Below are 17,771 nucleotides of genomic sequence, written 5' to 3' on the forward strand. Positions count from 1 at the left end.
CTGTGGACACGTGACCACAATTTTCCATGTTTTTTGCTGGCTTCTAGCAAACCCCCCCCCCCATTGAAATGAATGGGATGGCTTAATGTCCATGGTGTTCACTTAAATGATCCTGGCAAAAAGATCGGAAAATTAATTTCGGACCTAGAGGTGCCTTAACTTACAATCATAAAAACTTATAACCAGATTTTAATGTAATTTAATTTAATGTATCTGTAGCAGCATTTAAACAAAGACTGGAATAAAACTTTGTAACAAGAATTAATTAGACATACAAATTAGTAGGTTTTTTATATAAAATGAAATACACATTCAGAATAGAATTAAATGAAAGATGACCCAGTAAAGATTACATGTTGTTTCTCAAAACATATATACATTTATGAACACCCACTATTCTAAAGCTCTCCTAAGTGCTGCTGATAAAAGGGCTCCCAAAATTAAAATGGAAAAGAATCTGGAATGTAATTTTACAAGGTAAGGATTTTTACATTAAAATTAATAAAAAACAAAGCTAGTAAGTAGCAATATTACATTTTTTTCCCAATACAATCGTAAGGTATGATGCAATAAAGTTCTGAGAATGATTAATTTATATCATACCTGCAAAACCGCATTAAAAAAACATGTATTTCCTAGGTTGCTAAGACCTTTCACCGTCATTTCTGAATTGCCATTTAATTGGTTTTTATTATCTTTGAACAAGATTTCCTTCTTCTCCTTCTCTTCCTCATTTTTGTGGTCTTTAAGTTTTTTGTTTTCCAAAGGTTTGTTTTCTTCATTTTTAGAAGCTAAAAAATATTTTTTACAAAATACAATAAATCAAAATGAAAATTGTTTAGCATTTCAAGGATAAAGCAGAGCAATTGCAAAAACAATTTTTATTTAAAGCAAAAACAAGTACTATAAAACATATAATTTCAAATAGTTACCCCTCAAACAATTAATTTAAAATAGACTAGATCAGGGCTTTTCAACCTTTTCACAGATTGTACCACTTTTAGGACATGACAATATTTGAGTACCACCAGTGCTTAGCAAGGTGTCAAAAACTTGATGACTAAAAAAAAAAAGGGGGGGGGGATTTTGGGTTTTACTGATTTGATTCATTTGTTGTTATAGACATGGTAATTTATAATATTATGGAAAAGTAAAAAGTTGAGTTCAATGTTAATGCTTCCTTCTATTGCAACAGAGGAAGTATGTTCTTTTTCCCTTCTCCCCCTCACTTTCCCCCCTTTTTCCTCCCCACTGTGTCCTACTATTTGCTTTTGTATTTTTGTATTTTATTCTATAATCTAATAAAATATTACAAACTGTAGAAAAAAAGTAAAAAGGTACCAGTTTTAATTTCTTCGGTGGCTGTTCCTTTACTGAATCACTTTCCCTTTGCACTTACAAATGTATGATGAATTTATCCATGTTTATTAATATGCACCACTACCAGCTAGTCCAGGGGTCTTCAAACTTGGCACTTTTAAGACTTGTGGACTTTAACTCCCAGAATTCCTCAGCCCTCATGGCTGGTTGAGGAATTCTGGGAGTTGAAATCCACAGGTCTGACTCCGGAGCTAGCTGGTTGGCCCTTCTGAGCTCTTCCACAGTGTAGTAAGAATGCACCCCCCCCCCAATCCCTTCCCTGTATCCTTAAAGACACAGGAATAAGTGCAAAGCAAGAAAATAAAGAAACTCCGTTTTTTTTTCTCTTTAAGCTGCCTCAGGCATGTCACGTGTCAAAATGTTGCAATTCTAGACTGAAAGGCTCCGGCAATTGCAAAAAGCTTTAGCTTTAAATTAAGCCAGTTTACCTTCAGAGAACTTTCTAAAAGCCACGGACAGACTCAATTAAAGGGGGTAAAACTAATTACATTTGTTTAAAGGGATTAAACCTTTCCTGTTGTCTTTTTTCCCCTTCCCCCCACCCAAATCATGTTCTTTTATAGCCTCTCCTCTCTTTCCCCTTTTTTCTTCAGTTCACCTCCAGCTCCGAGCCAATCAGCTGGAGCCCTGCTGGCACCAAGACAGTCCTGCAGCTGCCTCTCCCTCAGGCTTGGCTAGCTTAGGCTCATTCCCCTCCCCTGCTACACTTGGCTAGCAATCACGTACCACTTGCCATGTGGCAAAGTACAAGTGGTACGCATACCACCGGTTGAAAAGCTCTGGACTAGATGGTTGGATTCAGAGAGAACTAATCAAAGCTGATACATTTACCTTTCATCCTGAAACTTTATAGCTAACACAGAAAAAATAGGATCTTTAAATAAGTCCATCAAGTTTCAGTTAGCGGTACCATCCTAAGACATTGTAGTCATTTTAAAATCTTTAAAAAGTCTTTAGTATATTAATACTGTATACATTTATACTACAGATTTGGTCCTATAGCATTATGAATAAGTGTTCGTAAAGAAGGACATTTCCTGTAAAAACAATCTGACATCCCAATGATGCAATTTAAAAAGAAAACATGTCAAACACTTATACCCTGTCCCATTGTTTTAAGAATCTGGATCAGAGAATGAAATGTGAAAGGATAGATAGATAGATAGATAGATAGATAGATAGATAGATAGATAGATAGATAGATAGATAGATAACCTTTATTGTCATTTTTTAACTGTGGGTACAACGGCACACATCAAAAATGAAATTTAGTTGCCCGCTCTCAAAGTGAAATACATACACGACATACACCTAAACATACTATGTACAACATATGTATAGACCCACACCCCTACATATACATAACAAATAAATATTAAATACTGTCCATCTTGAATATATAACGGAAGGAGGAAGCTTGAGAATTCACAAGGTTAATGAGAATTGTAGTATCTACAGTAATTGTTTATTTGTCAAATTTATATGGTTGCGTATCTCACACAAAGTGACTATGGATGCTGTAGAATAAAACCAGTAATTGAAACATTCTACAAAACATAAACATAGATAAAACAAGACCACGAGAGGAGAAATAATAATATAAGCCAATATTACAGGAGAGACAATTTGGTGTGGTGATATAGGCAGAAGGCCAGAAACTGGAAGATTGCGAGTTCTAATTTCTAAGTTCTTCTTGCTTTTGGCAAGAAGCTATTTGGATGAATTGGAGCCAGTCACTCCTACTCAGCCCCAAGAAAGGAAGCAATGCCAAACTGCTTCCAAAATCTTGCCAAGAAAACTGCAGACTAGTCCAGGCAATTGCTTGGAGTCAACACTGTTTCAAAGGCACAAAAAAACCAAACAAAATAAAACCAAATTTGTTTTGAGTTAATAAATATAATTTATGAAGGCAAGAAATGTATGGGGCTTTCAAATGTAGAATATGTAGAATAAAGCATTTTAGTACTTACAGCTCAATTTCAATCTAAAAGTAGTTGCTACAAATTTAAATGCAACTATCAGTTTGAATTTTTACTAATTTCTTTCCCTCCAGTCACTGAAGACCACAGTATTCTTGATTTGCTCTAACATCCAAGTGAAAAAGTTACATTTTTTCAAATCAGATGGTTACAATGCATTAACATTTTCAGTACTCCCAATATCACTTATTGTAAATGAATGATTATGTCGTATCAAGTTTGTATTGATTCTTGATGATGACATAGTTTCTCTTGAGAATAATGCAAGTAGTATACCTTAAAAGGAACTGACCTGTATTTGGAATGTTCACACAAGTTTGTTTTCTAATAAAATCCACAAGCTGGCCCAGTCGAGTAGACGAATTATACTGTATTTCATCATCACACAAATAGCACCTAGTTTGATTAAAGAATTCAGACATGCACAATAATTTGGTTTACATTAAACTAGTACAGTATGTAGTGGAACATAATTCACAAATTTTTGAAATATAAATATATTAAACAATACTTTAACAGTCCTTAGAAAAATACTTCATTCCAGTTTGTGTTATACATTTACCATTAATCTAGAGCAGTGATGGCGAATCTATGGCACGTGTGCCAGAGGCGGCACTCAGAGCTCTCTCTGTGGGCACGTGTGCCATTGCTCCAGCCCTGCCTCCCCCCGCAGCCCCCTCCTCACCAGCAGTCCCCCCAGAGGAGAGTCGCCCCTGAGCACGGCCCATGCGGAGCAGTGCAGCCAAGGAATGGCAGCCGGCAGCGGGGCCAAGACTACACCCTCACGCCCTGTCGCATGCAGTTGATGCTGCGAGGCACAGGCAGAGGGCGTGGACGCCATGGCGCTCTGGGCCGCCTGGGCAATCTGCAGCAGGCTGTGGAGGTGGTGGGTGGCCCTGTGGGTGGGGTGGAGGGTGGGGCAGGGGCGGTTTTGGGGCACTCGATCTCTAAAAGGTTCGCCATCACTGATCTAGAGGTTAAGGCATCAAGCTAGAAAACAAGAAACTGTGAGTTCTCAGTCATGAAGTGAGTGCCTTAGACATGAAAGCCAGCTGGGTGATTTGGGGCCACTCATTCTCTCTCAGTCCAAGTCATCTCACAGGTTTATTGTGGTGAAAATAGGAGTTGAAAACAAGAATAGGAAGGTATAGTGGACATGTTTGCTGCCTTATTTGCAAAAATAGTAAACGTGGGATACAAATAAATAATAAAAATAAAATTTTATTTTTAAAATTTGATAAACTTACCAAACACACCAGTTTTCCACATTAAGAACCAAACAGTGAAGTTCTGATCTTGGCGTTTCATAGTGTTTTAAAGCATGCTGCTCTTGAGAATTTCTGCCACAACCCTGTAATATAATATCACAAGTATGGGACTTTAGCAATCACATACAATGTAAAGTATTTGTTAAGGGGAAACAAAAATATTTTTACTTTACAGTTAAAAATGACAATTGAAGTGCATAGTTATTATTTACATGCAGTTCTTGACAGATTCAAAATTAATTAATTAAAAGCCTGTATGACAAGTTTGGACATATTAATATGTCCTATAAAGAGATTGATTTGTTAGACCTGCTATTAGCTGGATGAGGACAATTCCACAATAACTTGTGATTGTGATTCTATCAACATTCTCCAAGCAGTTGCTTGAGCATTTGAAAATGCCTCTAGAACATCTTGCTCCCCAGTGTGAGGTTGGCCCCAACCCTCCTGACTTTCTGTAAGAGCCTAAAGACCTGGCTCTGCCAGCTATCTTGTGGCTCCAATGGGGGAACAACACAGCGGAGGTGGTTGATTGACTAACAACAGATCCCACCTTCCCCACAGCCAAATGTCTCTCCCCATCTTTAACTGGATCATAATGTTTGGCTTATTTTAATTTATTTGTGTGTGTGTGTGTGTGTGTGTGTGTGTGTGTGTGTGTGTGTGTATGTGTGATTGTAAGCTGCCTAGAGTTATCCTGTGGTAAGATGGGCTGCCTGTAAATTTCATAAATAAATGGCAATTCACTCTTACAACGTAGAGAAAGGATGCACTCTCACAACAAAATTTTTAAGCTAGCAATTTCAACAGTAAGAAATGGACGTTACAGGGAACTACTGAATTTGAAGCAACAAGATCTGGAAGGCCATGAACAATCTCTGTTAGAGATTCCCAAAATGTAAGTGTTGCAAACAGCAGCTAAGATTATTGCTGAAGGTGAGCCGATTATGAGCCGAGGTGGCGCAGCAGTTAGAGTGCAGTACTGCAGGCCACTTTAGCTGACTGTGTTCAGCAGGTCAGCGGTTCAAATCTCACCGGCTCAAGGTTGACTCAGCCTTCCATCCTTCCGAGGTAGGTAAAATGAGGACCCAGATTGTTGGGGGCAATGTAAATATATATATACATTGTTTACTGGTGTACACCGCTTAGAGCAGTGGTTCTCAACCTTTCTAATGCCGCGACCCCATAATACAGTTCCCCATGTTGTGGTGACCCCCAACCACTTATACATCACCGGGTGCCAGGGGCATGGCCAAAGAAAAGGGGAAAAAAATGGCGGACAGCCTTGTTTGGCGACCCCCGTGAAATAGTCGTTCGACCCCAAATGGGGTCCCGACCCACAGGTTGAGAACCACTGGCTTAGAGAGTGCTTGCACTTAAAGCGGTATATAAGTCTCATAAATAAATAATTAAAAGTACAAGTTAGATATTTTAGTAAGATGGTAATTTTATTGAATAATTCTGAATCAACCATGAAGTACTTACTTACAAGAAATATATTTTAAAAAGGGGGGAGGGGGTTCTAGAATGGCCATCAAAATCCGCCGACTTGAAAATGATTGACCATCAGGGGGAATACTCAGACATGCAGTTTCAAAAGAAAGCCTAATATTTCTGAGCTAGAAAAGTTTTATAAAGAACTGTGTAAACAAAATTATAAGCGAAAGACATTTGGACAGCTATAGGAAACATTCAGAAATAATTGTATCTGCCTTAAGAGGTGTCATAAAGTACTGACTGAAAGAGTGTTCAAAATTATGCATCTGTTCATATACTGTTTTCTTCTTTTGAATCTGGAAACAATTGTGCATTCAAATTTATAGAAAAAAGCTATGCTTAAATTTTCTATCATGTAGAGGATGTCTTGTGATGCTGGGATGAGATTGTGTGCCACAAAAAGATTTGGTTCTATTATTTTCCTCCACAAGAATAAATTTAAAACGTCTGCAATATATTTTCCTTAGTAATAGTAACTGGGACATACCCTATGGCCACATTTTAAACATAACCATATTGATGGTTTGTCTTCTGCCCTCTTATCAGATTTTTCATCTGTCTTATTGTCATCTATCCGGCAATCCTGGCAGGAATTCAAGTCCACAGTCTGCAATGTTTTTTTCAGAAGACCTTGTTCCAATCCTTTGCGAAGGTGCTTGCATGTTGGTCCTATGAGAAATTTTACATAGAATAAGAATCAACATTAAAGGGGCTTTAAATATATATTATTTAGAGTCCATAAGACATGGCCAAAGATCAGCTGGCTGTCAGTAACAAGCTTCTAAGAAACTGACTGCCCTACACAGAGAGAGAGAGGAGGGGGAGAGAGGGAGGGAGAGGGAATAACCAATCCCCTTCAGAAATCTGCTCCATTCATTGTGATGTGTTTCTCAATGGCTCTTAGCTACAGTACTTATCTGAAAAGTAGCTCCTGGATATTGCTGCCTCTAGGCCATTGTATTTTAATTTGATGCTAATTACCTGAAAACTAGATTACCGAAACATATGGGCTTATGCCTTAAATATGGACTAAGATAAACATGTTTACCCATAAATATTGTTTCACTCTATGGAAGTTGAATCTTAATTGGATAAACATCTTCAAGGTCACATTAAGCATTTTGCTAAGGAGTAAAATCTTACTGTTCTCCATAGCAGTGCAACTTAAACAAATTATCTGTATATGTTATGCATACCCAGAACATCAGGTGAGACATCTGCAGGAATATTTTTTCCTTTTGTGCGCTTCTTTCCCATTATAGCAATATAGGCTTTAATTTCACATCAAACTATAAAAGAAAATAGATTATTTTCCAATAAAATTTTAAAACCTGTAAATAACAATGAATGTATTGTATTATATACGTGAAAGGAGGAAATTTACATTTCTGCTTCCTTTCTATTGTGTTTATTAAAGGAACTAAGCATTTTACATATATCTATACAAAACAATAAAAAGCAGAGACATCACCCTGCCAACAAAAGTGCGTATAGTCCAGGCCATGGTTTTCCCAGTTGCAATGTATAGCTGTGAAAGTTGGACCATAAGAAAGGCTGAGCGGCAAAGAATTGAGGCCTTTGAACTATAGTGCTGGAGAAGACTCCTGCGAGTCCCTTGGACTGCAAGGCATTCAAACCGGTCAGTCCTAGAAGAGATCAACCCCGACTGCTCTTTAGAAGGCCAGATCCTGAAGTTGAAACTCAAATACTTTGGCCACCTAATGAGAAGGAAGGACTCACTGGAGAAGGCCTAATGCTGGGAAAGATTGAGGGCAATAGAAGAAGGGGACGACAGAGAATGAGATGGCTGGATGGAGTCACTGAAGCAGTAGGTGTGAACTTAAATGGACTCCAGAAGATGGTAGAGGACAGGAAGACCTGGAGGAACATTGTCCATGGGGTCGCGATGGGTCGGACACGACTTTGCAATTAACAACAAATACAAAACAAATTGTGACAAACTGCTTTGGAAAATATTCTATTATTTCAATACAGACTCATGGATGTCTTCATAGTAGCTTTTAAATACTAATCTTTGTGATTAAGCAAAGTGAATTTTAAATTCAGCAATAGCAGTTTAAAATATAATTTTGTGTATATTGAATGGGATCAAGCCACAGTCTCAACATATATAATTCAGAGCTAAAGATTGTTTAACACTGAGAAAATTAATAAATCTTATCAATGTATCAAGGGATACACAAATACATTTACAAATATAATTGTACTTCCATAGGGATTTTTCAAGGACAATAAGTCCACCCTGTCCTACTTATGGAATTGTTTTATGAATTTCTTTTTTTCCAGGGAGATTCTTTAATTGAATCTGTTCTTTATTCACCTTTCTTTAATAATCATGTTTTCATAATAACAATCATTTGTAACAGCCTAGAAAATATAATAGCAGTTTCTTTTACTAAAATGAATTTTAGTTTCTGATTAATATCAAGATATGAGCCAAAAGCATTTGACTTAAAACATTTTAAAGTGAAAACATAAAATTAAACACAGCAGTTTTGACATCTCTGTACATACTTTATTTTCCTTATGTTTGCAAAATGGAAAAGTTAAAAACAACCAAAACCCATTCTTCTTAAACGGGAGCAATAGCTCTTTAAATGGGTTAATTTTCTGCGCTTTCAAGAGCAACCTGGCATATTCAATTAATTTCTATATGCCAGGAAAAAGCTAGCATTTGCCCGTTGAGCAATAATTACAAAAGGGCAAGACGAAAATAGTCAATCAGTTTCTAATACTTTAAAGGGCACGTCCAACCAACCTCTCACTTCTTGGACTAACAAGCATATTTACTGAACTGTGGCACTTTCAAATATAATGTCCAGCCTTTTTGCGCAGCAAAAAGGCCGTCCAATTTCCTGGCGGACGTGGGAGTTAGTTGGCAACTTTTCTTTTTCTCAGCCTACACCTGCCGAGAGGACTAACGCCTCAGACAAAGGGAGGAGACGGAGAAACAGCTGGAAATGCCAAATGCCAGCACAAACTCTGGCAGGGAAACACGAATGGCACAGAAACGCTACGGGCGGCCGGCTTCAGCTTTCTGCCCGCACGCGCCGCCGCGTTGTCCCAGGTGAAGCAATCCAGCCGGCCTTTTGATTGGCCACTTCAACTTTTTCGCAGCCCGCCTATTCGGCCCTTACTGACAACAGCCGAAACCAATAGTGAAGCATTTCTTACCTTGGAAGGATTAGAGACAGAAGTTCAAGGGGCCGCTGAGAAAAAGTTCCACGCAGTGACTTGGGAAAAAATCTGCTGTCACCGCGCGTGGGGAAGAAACCTCCCGAATTTAAATATTTTACGACACATGCCTGCGACGCCAGAGGAGATTTACGACTCTCGGGCAATCCTGTTCAATTAGTGACATAGAGCGCTTGTTCCGGAGAGGCTCCTTTATTCAGCAGAAACTTCCGGTCCATTGGGCTGTTGGGTAAGAAATCTCTACGAAAACGTAAGACGAGGCGGCGGTGGCGGAAGTCAATCGTCTACGGAGAGTCGTCGTTCTATAGCTGATGACGCGCGCGTAGCAAAAATGGGAATAACGCAACCGCAAGCAGGATTTTAGCGCAGTGGTTTGCGCTTGAGCGGTGGTGCGTGGCGTTCTTCATTTTTCAGTAGAAGCAAAATAGGCTCCCCCATCCCCGTTTTTTAATATAACGAAGGAAATCTGAAACCAGATTAGTCACATTTCATTTAAACTGGGATTTCTGTATTTTAGAAAAGAAGTGTGTCCCCCACACAAACGACAGACACAATGGTTGGCAAGCAATTTTGTGTTACGTTTGAGCTCTGAAGGTAGAAGTTGATGGTTTTTATGTAGAAATTTGGCTGGCAATCCAAATCGGACTGATTCTCATTCCAGCTATCGGTATTAACAATTACTATATTACAGAGCTTCATCGTCAGCCTTACTATACTGTATTTAGGAAACAAGCTCTGAATTGACTTTGGCAGGATGTTTTCATCATTTAATATGTTTTATATTTGTTAATATGTAAAATAATCTTAAAAAGATTTAAACGGTAATTTGTAAAAATATCTTCACGTGAATTAAGTATTAAGAAAAAGAAAAGTTAATATCTATGGTATTACAGTACTCTTATTGCTTGCTTGATCAACTTACATACTGAATCACAGTTCTGCTGTGCTCTGTTGGCATAGGAAAGGGAAAATATATTTTGACCAAGTTGTTTCCAATATTGTGATCTCACATTTTATCTGTGACCAGTTCTAAAAAAAGTCCAACCATCAGGGGAGCATGTGTTCATGTTTGGTAATATTTGTTTATATCAATCATTCTTCACATTTTTCTTCCTCCACTGTTAGGGGTAGTATGAAAATAGGTCAACTTTCAAAGCATACTTAAGTATTTATGAGTAGTGAACAATGTGTAATATCTCATTCATGTATTCTAAGCAGTAATTGAACCCCTGAATGAGATTGTACATCCTGATCTGGAACTTAATATGGCTAAAAACAAATGGATTTGTTTCTACATACACAGTACACATAACAATAGTTCTATTTCCTTTTGGGAAAAACAATTTTATTTTATTAAACATTACAACATTAAGTTGTTAAAACAGTAAGCTAAAGAAATTAAGACAAAAGATAAAAAGAAAACAGCAATAAAGTAACAGTTCAGTGGTTCAACACTATTCACTATACCTCTGTTTACCTTTATAGTAGAATGCTACATAATTTTTCCCCAAAATCATTCCTGGTTACTCTATTATCACAATTCCCTAGAGTGAATGTGCAGTTGTTTGGTCTAATAGTTAAGGCACCTGGCAAGAAACCATGACACTGTGAGTTCTAGTCTCACTTTAGGCATGAAAACCAGCTGGGTGACTTTGGGCCAGTCACTCTTTGTCAGCGCAATCTACCACCCAGAATTATTGTTGGAAAAATAGGAGGAAGGAGTGTGAGTTATATTCACTGCCTTGAATTATTTCTAAAAATAACAAAAGTGGGATAAAATAAACAGAAATTATAATTTTTAAATACTTAACAATATTCATTCATCATATAATGACATCAGCTATTGTTTTGGGCATAAATTCTAGCCCTTTCATGTATAATTAATCCTATTTCCTTCTTTGCATTCAATTCTCCACAACAATATCAGGACTTCTGTAATATTCTTGTCTACTGTTTTCACAGATGTATAGCATATCCATTTTTCTTTCTATTTATTAATTAATATTCTTGACTATTTACTTTTCCTAGGTCTCCATCTTTAATATTGCTGGCTTCTCATCAGGTGACCTGATAGATATTGCCTTCTGTTACCCATCATGTTTTGGTCAATTAGAGCTTCAGCATAATGTTTTTCAATAAGAGAAAATGTAGATTTGTTACCAACCTTAGTTGTATCTGTCCTATGCATAGCATTCCCTGCTAATGTTAAGGACAATAGTAATAGCACTTAGATTATATACCGCTTCACAGTGCTTTACAGACCTCTCTAAGCAGTTTACAGAGTCAGGATATTGCCCCCAACAATCTGAGTCCTCATTTTACTGAGCTTGGAAGATGGAAAGCTGAGTCAACTTTGAACTGGTGAGACTTGAACTGCTGCCAGCCGGCAGTCAGCAGAGGTAGCCTGCAGTACTGCATTCTAACCACTGTGCTACCATGGCTCTTATGCTCATTAGTTTAATACATTTTGGGCAGAATGACCCAAATATAGGAAAAGCCCAAACAAGCAGGCTCACTATTCTTTGCAAGATGGGAACCCTAATCTAGAGGCTATCTTGAAAGCCAACATACTGTTGCTCTCCACCAGTTACATGTACAATTGCACATTCAGAACTTGTTTTATACAATGTATTACATTCTGGCATTGCAGAAATAGGAAAGCTAAATGTTCATTATTAAGAATACTCTAATCTTCAAAATAATTGTTCGCTAATAGATTGTGGCATTATCCTGAAGCTATATAATGGTATACCATTTAGGAACTGAAGATGTTTGACTCCTTAGTTTTTAAGAATTTAAAAGTGTACCCAATAATATTTTCTCAATTTCTTTATAGGAATTACATTAATAAACCAAAAATGAGCAATTTGGAAGAAGCTGAACTACAACTTTCTGAATTAGATTTACTTTCTAGTATGTTTCCTAATGAAGGTGATTTTAAGGTGACTGATCAGTTGGCTTTAGCAGAACTGAAAGATTATGCTGGAAAATGTACTTTAGAAGTGCCATCTTCGAAAATACAATTCATCTTATATTTAGATGTAGAAACTCCTGGTGAAAATAAGGTAATGCACCCTTATGTAAAAAAAAAAAAAAAAAGTTCACAAATTGATTGCTAGTAAAATTTTAACTTTAAAAAACTTCTTTCTAGGTACCATTTTCTTTGTGCTGTGCTTTCCCATTAAAATATCCAACTATTCTTCCAGAAATCACTATAAGGTACATTTTAATACATACAGGATAAGTAGGCTGAAAGATGAAATGCAGTATAATTTTGATAGGATGCTATAATTCTCATATTGGTAAATAGAATGATCTTAGTTACATAATAAAATGTCAAGAAGAGAAATATACTGATAAGTTCATATGATTTGAATAGTATGATATAAATCTAATGGATTTTCTGGAATTGTAATCCTTAATACTAACCATGAAATTCATATATTTAATTAATTTGGTTTTATTAGTAAATGTATATGACTTGGATCCTTGCAATCTTCAGGACCATTTTCTTCAGCATACATTACATTATCTATTCAGGAAAGAATAGATAATTGAAAATTCACCCTCAGTGCTTATCCACTGAAGTTAGGTTGGTTCCTATCTTTTTATCCTTTGAGCGACAGTTGAAGATAGTGCTTTGGCGTAAGGCTTTAGGGGTATATTTGAAAGATAACATCATTTTTAAAAAGAGTTTAATATTCATTCTTTAAATGTTAACCTATATAGAGCTGCTCAAGTAAGCAACATAGAAATAATTGTAAATAAATATTGGTATATTACTGAGATACCGGAATGCAAAAGATGGCAAAAACCATACAACAGTTGAACAGCTGAACAAAAAGCAGGTATATTATTATTATTATTACTGTGGTATATATGTTATACCAGAGTTGCCTTATCAGTGAGAGGGGCAGCATATAAGTTAAAAAACAAATATTATGAGATATACCCCAGTTGTACCTTGACCTATTTTGGACCTTTCTGAACTGAGCCATATTTTCACTATGGCTTTTGACTAATCATTTTATATATTTCTTCCTGTTGTCTGAAGTATGGTGAAATATAGTTAGTTAAGTTTTTGCATGCATTTGAGTTTCAGTTGGCAAAGTACCTTTTAACTAGAGGGCATCTGTGAGCAATTAGGTAATTCTTTACTCTTTGGACATAACATCTTTTGCTGCGTTTGTTACGATTAAATGAATACTTTTGATCTACATCCAACCTATTAACTTTCATCATAAAAACAGTTAAGTATAATTGACAATCAAGTCTTGCTTTATATCAAAACAGTTTTTTTTAAATTTTACTTTATACTCGAAATGATGCCCTTTTTTTAGATCTCCATTATTAAGTCGATCACAGCAAGTTCAGATGAATGCAGATCTCATTACTTACTTGAAGAAACATTGTGCTGGTGATGTTTGCATATTAAATGCAAGAGAATGGGTTAAAGACCATGCTGCCATGTATATCAACAAAGGACCCTTGCCATCTACTGTTGAGAAATCAGATATTCAGAAATCGGAATGTATTCTCACTAGACTCTGGATTTACAGTCATCATATTTATAACAAACAGAAGAGAAAAAGTATAATTGAATGGTCTAAGGAACTCTCTCTTTCTGGATTCAGCATGCCTGGAAAACCAGGCATCATTTGCGTAGAAGGACCACAAGAGATGTGTGAAGAATTTTGGGCAAGGTAATAGTTCCTTGTTCTCTAAGTAACAAAGGCATGGGTTTTTTATTTTGGGTTGATTGACTCAGAAACAATATCTTATATTCATTTGCATTGGAGAGAAGATTCTGTTTAGGAGGTGAAACATTTCCTTACCAAGATAAGAGATTGGATTGGAAAGATTTTTTTCTGTTCAAATTAATGGAGATACCATATTTTTCCGTGTATAAGACAGTTTTTTCCTGCAAACACCCCGTTCAAAAATCAGGTGCGTCTTATACAAGTGCAGGGTCTTATACACGAAAAAATAATGGTAACCTCCGAAGCCCAGGGCATGCCTGTGTGGGTTTTTTACATGACGCTGCCATGCCACTTGGTGCAGGAGGATATCGCTGGCCTGAGAGGCTGCCTGGATGGGGAGAAAGCCGGCACGAGATGCTGCCTGGTGCTGGAGGATCACGCTGCCCCAAGGATGCTGCCAGTCCCACTGAAGCCGCCTTCTATGACCTGTTTTTCACCGGTGCAGCTCGGGCTGAAGCCACAAGAGGCCCCGGGAAGCTGCCTCAGTACAGTGTTTGAGGCCAAGGGGTGGGCGGGACTAAGCCCACAGAGCGCCATCTGATTGGAGGAAGTCGCCTCCCTTGTGTGATGGCATGGTCACTTGTTTTACTGCCATTAAAGATGTGGTTTGTTTAATATTTAAAATGTTGATTTCTGAATTTTTGTTTAGAAAATTGGGGGCCGTCTTATACAAGGGTGTGTTTTATAGATGGAAAAATACGGTATTTCCTTTTTTTATCATTCAATTTGTAAGTCGCCTAACTCAAGGCAGTTATAATAATGCAGAATACAAAAGTAACAGTAAACATAACATTAATTCTAAAATTCTTGGATGCTTTTCCAAAAGCATGGATATTGGGGATTAGAAAACAATTATTAAGGAGTGCATTTCTCAGCCTGGGAGTGGAGACATGTTTCCTTGTATAGATAAAGCTTATGACAGTGGAAATAATAGTTTCTCCTATGAATTTTTTTATCACAGTTAACATCTATTGGTTTCAATGGGAAATCATTACTAGTAACTAACCTATACTTCCTGTGCTTCAATAATTTATAATATTCTCATTGTGTTAGGATAAGAAGATTATCATGGCAGCGAATTTTAATCCGTCACAGAGAAGACATTTCCATAGAAGGGACTGAAGCCAACATGGAGAAGGAAAAGAAGTTTTTGACTTTTGAAGAAAAAATATTTGATGCACATGGTGCTAGAGGGAATCACATGGATTTGGGACAATTGTATCATTTTTTAATTGACAAGAGATGTGGTGAAATATTTCAATTGTATTTTGGAGTTGAAGGACAATAAGTTAAGGTGGGAAAAGCAATAAGGAAAGGATGTAGGTTTTTTTCTTTTTATTTTAATGAAAGAATAGAATTCTAAAAGTTGTATTATTTTATACTTGAAAAATAAATCAATGGAATTGAAATTGGATGCCAGAAAATGTTATTTGCTTTGGTAATTTAAGCACAGCAAAGTTTCTGGATATTTTATCAATACCTCATTACTGTTTCTACTTCAAAAATAGCAAATTCTGTGCTTATATTACTCAGGGATGGAAGAAATGGTTATGTACAGTATCTGACCTTTATTTATTATATTACCTATTCATCATATAGGCCCCCAGTAAAATTAAGCCTTTTGCAAGTTGTATATTAAAAATATTTAGTCCTTTTATAGTATTATATGGATATATAGTTCAGTTTCTTCAGAAATAGCAAATAGTGTCACAGAATTTGATATCGATAATTTTAGTACTCGATCTAGAGAAGTCTTTAATTCCAGACCTTCAAATATATACTCATGTATATGGAATTTTTATTTTACTGTATATTGGATAATCTGGGATGCAATGGCTCAGTGGTTAGAGACGCTTAGCTTGTCATCTGAAAAGCTGACAGTCTGGAGTGCTGCTTGATGGGATGAGTTCTCATTACTTGCCCCAGTTCCTGCCAACCTAGCAGTTTGAAAGCATGCAAATGCGAGTAAATAAATAGGTACCATTTTAGTGGGAAGGCAACAGTTCCATGATCCTCGGCGTAATAGTCATGCTGGTCACATGATCATAGAAGTGTCTTCCAATAACACTGCCTCCCATGGATGAGAAATGGAGATGAGCACCGCTCCCTAGAGGTGGATACTAGTGGACAGGGAAAGTGTCCAAGTACTGTACAAGGTTAATAGCAAAAGGGGAAGTAGCAAAATAGAATTTTCTCATTCAATGGACCATTAGTCGAGCATGTGAGAACTCATCTTGTAGTTAGTTAAGGCTATTGTACTGTAATTAGGCTGCTAAAATCCTGGCTAGAAATGGTAGCATAGCTTTAAAAAAAAAATCTAATAGTGGTCATCAGGATGTACATAAGGCAGCCTTGGTTTGTGATTCAGGGTCTGGTGAGATCCAGATAAATTCAATAAGCTGTGGTTAAGAATTTAGCTTTATGGCAAAATATATAAATACAATGTTTGGTATATTAAATAAACTTGGATTTGGAATTCATAAAATTAATACATCGGAAGTAAAGGTTAATGGAATGTTTTCTACTTTTCCACCATTTAAAGGAACCAAGCAAGGAAGTCCACTTTCACCCTTGCTTTTTAACATCTGTGTGGAACCCTTGGGTTATGGAATTGAACAACATAAGGAGATCTACAGAGTAGTACATAACTCAGTTGAACAAAAAGGGTTTTTATTTGTAGCAGGCATTCTTTATTTCTAAACCTCAGATTACTATTAACCCAGTGATGATGTAAAACATAGATCACTTTAGTAAAATAGCAGGATACTATATTAACTGTTCCAAATTGGAATTGATACCTATTGATGAAAATTTAGTTTCCCAGCTATTTAAGGAACATCTATTCCATATTTGTTTGATACTGCTAAATATCTGGGTATGTGTATATCAAAAAATATAATTCACTTAGTAGCAGGAATTTTGGGAGTTGAAGTCCACGAGTCATAAAAGAGCCGAGGTTGCCTATCCCCGGCCTAGACAATATAGGAGAGTGCTATAACAAGAGTGTCAATGGAACTCAAAGTATAACTTATAAAAAAAATTAGAATTTATTCAACACTGTTACATTTACATAAAAAGGCTTATCAAAACCAATTACTCTGGAGATATAATAATGTTTCTCTATACAATGTTTTACCCTTAATAAGTTTTGGGAGAAAGTATTGGATTATATAATTGTGTGGCAAAAACAAATATTTTCACATATTCTTTTGTACTACATACCTAGTACTTGGAATTTGATAGCCCGATAACGTAAGTTCTCTGTGACCTTATGGCCAAAACACCCTGAGAGTTCAGCGTTGAAAAGTTAATATATTATCCCTTTTACTAAATGGATTGAAGACCTGATGGCACTTGCCTTTTTTTTTTAAAAACAATCCTCTTTGACAATGTATTTTTATCCCTGTGGGTTTTTTGGGGGGGTGGGGAGGTGTTGCTTCTGTCATAGTTAAAAATATTAAATGAATAAAAAGTTATCTTAAATAAACCTAGGCAAATACCAGTATGTTTCGGCTGCAACTTTTTTTTTAATCTGTAGATAATCATGATCTACACACTTGAAGAACGCCTTTTGAGCTTTCTTATAAAAAGAGCATAAATTCTGTTATCACAACATACTGTGTGACCGCCAAATACAGTAACAGCCCCCTCAGTGTAAAACGTAATTAGTA

General features: G+C 36.6%; 2 protein-coding genes across 9 annotated transcripts in view; one reads left to right on the forward strand and one right to left on the reverse strand.

Annotated features, from left to right (window-relative positions):
- Nucleotides 1–9,459, reverse strand: part of USP16 (ubiquitin specific peptidase 16) — a 22,555-nt gene extending 13,096 nt beyond the window's left edge. For all 3 annotated transcript variants that reach the window (XR_005559821.1, XM_039368895.1, XM_039368894.1), the window contains exons 1-6: nt 9,320–9,459; nt 7,321–7,413; nt 6,612–6,793; nt 4,607–4,710; nt 3,652–3,755; nt 604–791 (exon numbers count right to left, since the gene is read on the reverse strand). Coding sequence is in view for 2 of the 3 variants with exons in the window: in XM_039368895.1 (XP_039224829.1) it covers nt 604–791; nt 3,652–3,755; nt 4,607–4,710; nt 6,612–6,793; nt 7,321–7,381 (639 nt within the window). In the remaining variant the exon portion in view is untranslated. The remainder of the gene's footprint in view (nt 1–603; nt 792–3,651; nt 3,756–4,606; nt 4,711–6,611; nt 6,794–7,320; nt 7,414–9,319) is intronic.
- RWDD2B (RWD domain containing 2B) lies at nt 9,443–15,519 on the forward strand. Of its 6 annotated transcripts, XM_039368904.1 has the most exons (6): nt 9,576–9,729; nt 11,369–11,402; nt 12,177–12,405; nt 12,492–12,559; nt 13,681–14,043; nt 15,154–15,519. In XM_039368904.1, exons 3-6 carry the CDS (start codon nt 12,199–12,201, stop codon nt 15,386–15,388), a joined length of 873 nt encoding a protein of 290 aa, XP_039224838.1. In that variant the 5' UTR covers nt 9,576–9,729; nt 11,369–11,402; nt 12,177–12,198; the 3' UTR covers nt 15,389–15,519. The 6 variants fall into 6 exon arrangements, with proteins under 6 accessions (XP_039224837.1, XP_039224838.1, XP_039224836.1 ...); XM_039368903.1 differs by lacking the exons at nt 9,576–9,729; nt 11,369–11,402 and adding an exon at nt 9,443–9,569; XM_039368902.1 differs by having other exon boundaries at nt 9,576–11,402.
- Nucleotides 15,520–17,771: the final 2,252 nt, after the last annotated feature.

This window comes from Crotalus tigris, unplaced genomic scaffold, assembly GCF_016545835.1.
Source record: "Crotalus tigris isolate CLP2741 ecotype Arizona unplaced genomic scaffold, ASM1654583v1 scf7180000020943.996319, whole genome shotgun sequence".
NCBI classification, from domain to species: Eukaryota; Metazoa; Chordata; class Lepidosauria; order Squamata; family Viperidae; genus Crotalus; species Crotalus tigris.

Bases quoted from the DNA above. Each gene is read 5' to 3' on its own strand.
- RWDD2B (XM_039368898.1), top strand. From the start codon at position 12,109: ATGTTTGACTCCTTAGTTTTTAAGAATTTAAAAGTGTACCCAATAATA. The intron at 12,560-13,680 runs GTACATTTTAAT...CCCTTTTTTTAG, and splicing joins CTTCCAGAAATCACTATAAG to ATCTCCATTATTAAGTCGAT. The intron at 14,044-15,153 runs GTAATAGTTCCT...TCATTGTGTTAG, and splicing joins TGTGAAGAATTTTGGGCAAG to GATAAGAAGATTATCATGGC.